At 33.2% G+C, this 8,580-nt stretch overlaps 2 protein-coding genes across 2 annotated transcripts; one reads left to right on the plus strand and one right to left on the minus strand.

The window, feature by feature from the left end:
- Nucleotides 1-1,381: 1,381 nt before the first annotated feature.
- On the plus strand, nucleotides 1,382-3,011 carry LOC131639506 (bidirectional sugar transporter SWEET2-like). Its single transcript, XM_058909996.1, has 6 exons — nucleotides 1,382-1,603; nucleotides 1,697-1,733; nucleotides 1,814-2,030; nucleotides 2,156-2,314; nucleotides 2,408-2,527; nucleotides 2,648-3,011. Exons 1-6 carry the CDS (start codon nucleotides 1,543-1,545, stop codon nucleotides 2,759-2,761), a joined length of 708 nt encoding a protein of 235 aa, XP_058765979.1. The 5' UTR covers nucleotides 1,382-1,542; the 3' UTR covers nucleotides 2,762-3,011.
- A 435-nt stretch (nucleotides 3,012-3,446) lies between these two features.
- LOC131639507 (uncharacterized) lies at nucleotides 3,447-4,792 on the minus strand. Its single transcript, XM_058909998.1, has 2 exons — nucleotides 3,987-4,792; nucleotides 3,447-3,592 (listed from the first exon to the last, which is right to left on the minus strand). Exons 1-2 carry the CDS (start codon nucleotides 4,572-4,574, stop codon nucleotides 3,542-3,544), a joined length of 639 nt encoding a protein of 212 aa, XP_058765981.1. The 5' UTR covers nucleotides 4,575-4,792; the 3' UTR covers nucleotides 3,447-3,541.
- Nucleotides 4,793-8,580: the final 3,788 nt, after the last annotated feature.

Genomic DNA, 8,580 nt, shown 5'->3' on the forward strand with positions numbered 1-8,580 from the left:
TGATCAGCTAGTTTGGATTGCAATGCATGATTATGTAAACTAGAAATCACATTAAATTTTCATGTATCATCTGCATTACGGTATACGCGCAATTTAAATGGGCCTTCACATATTCTTGATTCAGGATCATCACATTTCAACTTCTGAATCGGTGGAGCGTATGTGCCACTTCTCTCGCGTCTCATGGTTACAAATGCTTGTATTCGACTAGAACCATTGTCGTACCTTCCGATTACAATGCCAAACCCTAATTTCCTGGCCACCATGCGGACCCATTCAAGTATATGTTCACGAGCAGTAAATAATTTTTCAAATGTAAACTGTTGACCAACATCTATCTCGATATCAACTGGTCTAACATCTTCCTTCACCTCATCCGGTTTAACATCGTTCTTCACCTCATTCGATTTAACTTCGTCCTTCACTTTATCAGGTTTTCCACCATTACTTACAACAGCTTTGGAAAAACATATATGGGTGTACCATATCTAATACGAACCAAAAGAGAAAAATTGTTTTAAAAAATCACAGTAACAGGCAATTTCAGAGATGCATCTCCGAAACATATAGCAGTTGAATTCGCAGATGCATCTCCGGACTCAAATTACATTTTTCAGCTCAAGAACAAGATTAATGTAAACAATGGGGGATGAAATGATTGAACTTTACCTTAAATTGCAGCTTCTTTTGTTCCTTGTGATGTGATAAAATACAAGAATGATGATTTAGAGTTGAAAAGTTGATTGAGAATGAAAGTTCTTTTAAGGGTTTTGGGTTATGGAAGATGAATGAAGTATGAGAGGGATAATCATGCAATGTGGTGATATATTCAATTTTCAGCTTGGCATTTTTCGGAGATGTATCTCTGAAAATTTCATTGAATGAATAAAAGATGATTCTCATTGAAAAATGTTGGAAAATTGGATTTAAGAATGTTTTCGAATACATCCCAAAAATATTCGCAGATGCATCTCCAAACTAAAAATTTCTTGAGAATATTTATGAATATTCAATGATGTGATTCACATAATTAAAATAATTGCCTATATGAATGGAGGTCTATAAACTAAACTGTTTGACTTATGATTTGTGGGTTTATAATCACATATTTCAAGTTATTTAAATTTTGTTTTGTAAATTTGTTTGTGATCCGTTTTTTTTACTTAAACTGTAGCTACCAAATATAAAAATACTAAAATTTTACTTAAATTATTTTAAATATATATTAAAATTATTTTTAGGGTTTTTTTTACTAAGTACTCCCAACTTAAAAATTATCTTTTACCTTTCCTTCCTCCACATTTAATACCAGAATATGCCGAATTAAACGTTTTTTATATTAAAAATCGCTTTCCTTGTCTTAGTCGTTATAGTAAGCGTCAAGGTCAATCATACATTACACACTGAGAGGCTGAGGTACACAACACAGATTTTTCATCATAGAGATAAAACTTTTTGCAAAAATCAGAAACAAAACCACACATTGTATGCATATATCTCTCTAATTCAGGGTTTCCCTTATTTCTCCTGATTTTGGAATTGATGTCTCTGTTTAATGCTTACCCCATTTTTGAACTTGGTAAAGATGCAGCTGGAATTGCTGGTACTTTTTCTCTCTTTCATTTTCAATGTTTTTTTTTATCATACTTATCCCTTTTAGATTTATTTTTATCTTGGTCTCAATGTTTATTTGTAGGTAACATCTTTGCATTTGGGTTATTTGTTTCCCCAATGTAAGTTTCTTATATGGTTTTTTGTTTGGATAATTCTTTGATTATTATTATTAACTTTGATTTTCTGTTATGAATTATAGACCTACATTTAGGAGAATTATCACAAATGGGTCAACGGAATTGTTCTCAGGATTGCCATATATTTATTCTCTATTGAATTGCTTGATTTGTTTGTGGTATGGAACTCCTCTTATATCAATTGATAATCTCTTGGTTACCACCGTTAATTCAATTGGAGCAGCTTTTCAGCTTGTGTATATTCTCTTATTTTTAATCTATGCTGAGAAACCAAGAAAGGTTTGTTAGTTAGTTAGTTATTCTTCTGATGTTGTTGAATTTTATCGTAATTAATTTGTAGGAAAACATTGGTTTGTTTGTTAATTGGTTACTAAGATGTGCTATTCTATACTGATATTTGATAGGTGAGAATGTTTGGATTATTGCTGGCGGTTTTCGGTATATTTGTTGTCATACTGGTTGGGAGCTTGAAAATAAGTGATAGTTCTATGCGCCGAATGTTTGTTGGATGCTTGAGTTGTGCTTCTCTGATTTCAATGTTTGCATCTCCGTTGTTTATCATTGTAAGTTTGATATATCTATCTGATACAGAGTTTTCATAGTTTATAGTTGGTGATTCAAGGTTGGTGAAACGGTTGGTGTATATAATTTCGCAGAATTTGGTCATTCGCACTAAGAGTGTTGAGTTTATGCCGTTTTTTCTTTCGCTTTCGACCTTCTTAATGAGCGTTTCCTTCTTTCTTTATGGATTACTCAGTGATGATGTCTTCATTTATGTAAGAATCACTTCCTTTCAGCTAGTTTCTTTGTGAAATGTTTATTATAATTTCAGAATTCAGATATTTATTCGGTTGGTTATATTTGTAATATCTACATTTTTATGTTTGAGTTTTCAGGTACCAAATGGGATAGGTACCGGTTTGGCAATGATACAATTGGTATTATACTTCTATTTCAAGAGATCATCTTGCGATGACTCAAGAGAACCCTTGATAGTTTCATATGGATAATTTGTATTTCTGAGTGATGATGACAAGGGCAAAGGTAAACACACTATTTGTGACTATGAATCATCATTATCTTCCTCGGTCAGTGTGAGTTGATTTTCGGAAATTAGTCTAAGATATTCATTATGTGCGAAATATTCTCCGTGAGTTGACTGGCAGAATATATATGGTTTTGGTAAAAAGAAGTTAATCCATTCATTTCGTATGGATATTTGAATTTTCCCTCTTATCCTAGTTAATGACATTCCTTGCATTGTCTTTTGTCACCATTTTGTTTTAATTGTCAGAATGGAAAACTTTCATGAAATGAATGGATGAAATATGTTAAAAAACTTATGATATTGTAAGCTAAAACCACGATAATGCCATTCAATTCTTGATATATGTATCCAATTTTTTCTGTACCAGAAGAGTAAAAATCCATCTCTCTTTTGCAATTGTTTTGGGTAGAAAAGATAATATGCTTACTAATAGGCCCATTAAGATTGATACGCCCATAATGAGGAACTGAGACGAGGTGTTTTGAGGGGCATGAAAGAGTTATGTTTTGTGAAATAAGGTTGTGAATGTGCTATTGCTATGGAAATCATTATAATAGAAAATGCATGATTGAGTGCAAGGAAAAAACTGCAGTTTCTGTGACTTGATAATTTTGTTATCAGAGTAATATGATAATTTTCTGCACAAAAAAAAAAAGAGTGATAGGAAAATTTCATTGGAGTAAAACCTCATTGTCTATTTGATACAACTAAGAGCCAAAAGAAAGAGCCAGTAACATAAGTACTATAGTAAATCTTTTAGGGTAGTTCTCACTGTAATAATATCTATTTCTTCCTGCACAAAAAAAGAAATTGAAGTTAGAAATAACAGATGCAGCAAATATGCTGTCCGAAACTAAAGGCTGCAAGTTGCAACATTGATTTGATTCAATATCTTGAACAAATCTGTTGCATTCTACAGAGTGATAAGTTACTACCTCCGTCTCAAAATATATGATTTTCAGCAGTTTGATGTTATAGATCTACACGACTACCAGTGATTCTCACATTTGTGTTGCCTAAATATCATTATTTTCAAGTGATAATTAAGCAGTAAAATGGCTCTTGTGTCATTCTTTTCAATTTTCATCTTTGTTAAAGCATTCTTAAATCAATAGTGTTTCTAGGAGCATACATATTTTATATAACTTATCTGCAACATTATATGAAAGGGATAATTGATTAACTACCTGTTTAGAAATTTCCATGCATTGTGTTTCGTTCACAGAATCATTTAGCAATTTTCCTTTCTCATCATAGAGAATAAGGCCACTAAAACTTGGAAGCTCACATTTCTCCCCTCTTAGTATTGGTCTCTGCCACACTGCTGATGCTGAATCATGACTAACACTTTTCCAACCATTTTCAACACCATTCCTTTGTAAGCTTCCAAGCAATGGAGATCCTCTCTCTCTCTGCCATCCAATATTTTCTTCTAATTTCCTCGCCCTGCTCCACACCATTGACTCCATCAACACCCTTTTCACTGAAATCCATCCACAGTTTGACTCTAACCATTTTGTAGAATCAGTAGTTGTAGTAGTAGCATTTGTCGTAGTGGTAGAAGTAGTAGTCGTCGTCGTGATAGTCGAAGAAGTTTCATTCTCTTCTATAACACGACCCTCTTGGTTCACAATCTTGTTGTTATTACTACCTTTCCTTTTTAGTACAATAATAATGCAAAAGCAAACAAGTCCAAAACATGCACATGCAAGTAGAAGAATAGCACCTAGAGTTGAAATCTTCAATTTGTCTATAAAATCCCATAAAGCTTCCATGAGTTGCTTGCTTTTTTACTATTTTAGTGTAAGAAAACAAATGTGAAGTTGGAATGATGAAAGTAAGGAGCGTTGGTTTGTTTTGTTTTGATTGAATATGTTTGGTGATGTGGAGTGGAATAAATGAAACAAATTGCATGAACCATGTTTAGTGTTGGGTTGGCAAGGTTCATATGAGGTCCACCGCTAATGTGAAATGTGGAAACTTGGGCCCCAGCTTACTATGTTTGTGGGGCTTAATTGGAATCATAGCCGTTGGTGTTGAGTTTAATTGATGGCTCACCGTTCAAAGCTAAATTAAAGGCTTTCACGAGGACTATGGTGTTGCTATTATTTCATGTTGAAGTTTTGGGAACTTGATGCTGTTTGTCATAGAGGGGGGCAAGAGAAGTAGAGGTGTGGTTGCTTGCCGTAAGGGAGTGATAGCGGACAATCTAGGTTGATTGCTATTGGGGACTTCGGGGAGCCCTGGGAGTATCAATGGACTAATCGGATCAATATTATTAGTCTTGATTTATACTAAGATCTCACTTCCGTTTCTTCACCGAGTTTAATCATAGCTCTGATATTATTTGTTGGAGAGTCTGGGGAGCACTTCCCCATTGAAAACATTAATGGATTAAACGTACCAATATCACTAGCCTTGATTCATATTAAAATCTAACTTCTGTTCTTCTCAATCTAATCATAATTTAGATACTTGGAGAGTTCAAGAAACGTTGAAAATGTCAATGAACTAAATGTTCAGAATCCAAGAAACATTAATACAACATATTCATACAAATCTTTAAGATAATGGGTGAATGAGTTATTTTTCTTTTATATCTATGATTTCATTTATTTCTAATCGAGGTAAGACTTAAAAATACTAATTGGATTATAATTATGTCCTTTTAACGTTTCCTGTCTTTCAAGCAACACAAATATAAAGAGGAGAGAAAAAATAATATGTTCTAAAAGTATTTATACAAAAAAAAATTGTCTAATACTTCTCGGGTCATTTATTAAATAAATCTAACAAAAGTCAAGTTGTTGAAATAGTTAATTTGTCTGAATTATACATCCTTTGGTTACTATTATAAATAAATATTATTTTTACATAGGTTAAATTAGTAATTGATATATTGGGTTTCTATTTAAATTAAATAAATTAAATAGGTCAATTATTGAATAAAAATTATTTGATAAAAAAATATGGTTTTTATCAAATATCGATTATTCAATAAAAATTAAATAGATCAATTATTCGGTAAAAAAATATGGTTTTTATTAAATATCTGATATCCTATCAAAATTATCGATAAAAAATTAAAGTTTTTCAAAAACTCCAATATATATATATATATATATATATATATATATATATATATATATATATATATATTATCAATTGTGAAGTTGTAATTTTTTAACATTAAAGATATTATAATAAAATTGTTGATGACATGGGGTTCCGGTCTAACTGAAAGGGGGTGTCAGATAAAATTATGGGGATGATAGCCAATGATAGGGTCTATAATATTGATGTTGGGCTGGGTCCATGTAGGCCCACTTATTGAGAAGTTTAGTTTAGGAGAAGGTACGTGGGGACAAGCAGTTACTCAGGGAGTGATATATATATATATATATATATATATATATATATATATATATATATATATATATATATATATATATATATATGCATGCACGTGGGTAGTGGTATTAGGGGACAGGGAGTTGTTTTATTTCAATTAGAAGTTATTACTCAGGTAGGAGAAGTTTGCTCTGCTGGTTACTATTGTATTTCCTTTTCCATTTCTTCAATTCAATCAAAAACTATCCCATTTGCTATATCAATTTCTTGGGTTTCTATCATTGGTCCAACCTACCAGATTCATCAAGAGGAGCCAGTGAATTTGTGATTAATGCCACCAAAAATGTCTCAGAGAGTGAATGAAGTGGAGGATCGAGTTGCGTCAAAGGAATAAGCGTTTGACGCGAGAGTGTCGGCATTGGAAGAAACGTTTCGCCAAACGCTTGGTGATTTTCGTCTCACTTTGGTGGAAGAATTTGTGAAGATTCGACGCAAGCCTGAGAAACCACAACCATCATTTGTTGTGGGGGGAAACGATGTCGGAGTATCGGATGGCGGTGAAGAAGGTGGAGTTACCTTCATTTGACGGTGATGATCTTGTTGGATGGATAACACGTGCAGAAGCATATTTCGATGTACAAGGAACGGCGGAGGAAGTGAAGGTTTGATTGGCTAAGATAAGCATGGAAGGAGCAACAATCCACTGGTACAATCTCTTGCGAGAAACAGAGGAAAATCTGACATGGGAGAAACTGAAACAAGCATTGATTGATAGGTACGGAGGGAGACAGAGTGATAATCCATTTGAAGAACTAAAGGATTTACAGCATGAAGGAAGCTGTCATACCCCAATTTTTGACCCTAAGATCATACATCACTTGCATTTAATCATTAATCAAGAGCACCATTGTGAAGCTCTATCCTTGATATTGTGATCGTCTCTGAGGGGAATCATCAAGCACTTTTAGCTTTTTATTTGTTTATACTAACCAAAATCCAAAAATATGCATTTTGTCTCTTTTGTTTATATTTTACAGGTAAAAGATCGGGCAAATTTTTGAAAATTTGAAGAAGAAAATCGATTTCCCTGGGGCGAAAATTCAAAAAAAAAATAGGAGGGAAGCTTGACATCATTTTGGCACCTTTTTCTTTGATCATTTTTGTTATTTTACCAATTTTCCACCTCATCAAAATTAATTCCCTTCATCTTACCATTTAAATACCATTTTACCATTTAAATACCATTTTACCATTTAAATACCATTTTTACCATTTAAATACCATTTAAACACCAATTAAACATAAGCTAATTACCAAATGCAAAAAGACCAAATTGCCACTACTCTTGCTCCAATTCTATAAATAGAGACCTCTACTCTCTCATTTCTCAAGCTTTGAGAGCCAAAAAACCCCTTGCAATTTCTCTCCTCATCCTTACCAAATTCACCAAAGCTCTTTTTCTTTCATAAAGTTTGTGAGTCACATCTTGAACCTCACAAACTTTGAGCTAAACCACCATCCATTTCACTCTTTTTTCTTCAATTGTTGAGAGATCAAGATTTGTGTTGGTGATTCTTGAAGTAGATCTAAGTTTTGTTCAAGATTTGGTAATTTTCTTCATCCTTATTCATCCATCATAATGTGATTCTTTTGTGCTTGTATGTGATGCATCTTTGATGCTATATTGGTCCTATTTGATGGTGATTTGATGGAAAATTCGTGCTCCAGTTGATATGTGATCATAAGGTGTTTGTATGTTTGCTTAAGTCAAGTTTTATGCTTCCTAATGCTGATTTTTTGAAAACTGCACAGAGGAAATCGATTTCCTCCTTAGGGAAATCGATTTCCATTCCGTTTCTGCGCAAGATTTGAAAACCTGCACTAAGGAAATCGATTTCCTCCTTAGGCAAATCGATTTCCCCTGGGATAGAATGTGTTTTTTGCCTTTTTTATGCTTGTTTTGGCTTCCTTCTTCCTCCACTTCATTAATATCATTGGATCTAGGATGTTGATAGGTTTGAAAGGACCAAATCCATAATATTAGATGAATGATATTAATGATAGTGTGAGTTGATTTTACTTTATACATTTCATCTTCTTCTTCTCCTTTTTTTTCTTTTGATCGATGAAAGTCTTAACACCTTGAGAATTCTTACGGATTCTTGGTAAAGACTAGATCGCTCCTTATTTTCTTTTCATGCGGTATTGCTTTCGGAGAGTGATCTACATATCACTTCTCTCGCATGCATTAGACATAAAGTTTTGACCGGCCTCGTTGTAGGGTGATTTCTACATAAATCACTTGGCGATCTGCTTAACATAGCGCAACATTTCGTGTCCCGAATAATAAAAAAGATCAAATATGGAAGAGAATTGTATGCGTTTGATTTAAGACTTATGGAGGTTTATCGTGTAGTCGCTATGATTTTA

The sequence above is a fragment of the Vicia villosa genome, unplaced genomic scaffold (assembly GCF_029867415.1).
Source record: "Vicia villosa cultivar HV-30 ecotype Madison, WI unplaced genomic scaffold, Vvil1.0 ctg.002672F_1_1, whole genome shotgun sequence".
NCBI classification, from domain to species: Eukaryota; Viridiplantae; Streptophyta; class Magnoliopsida; order Fabales; family Fabaceae; genus Vicia; species Vicia villosa.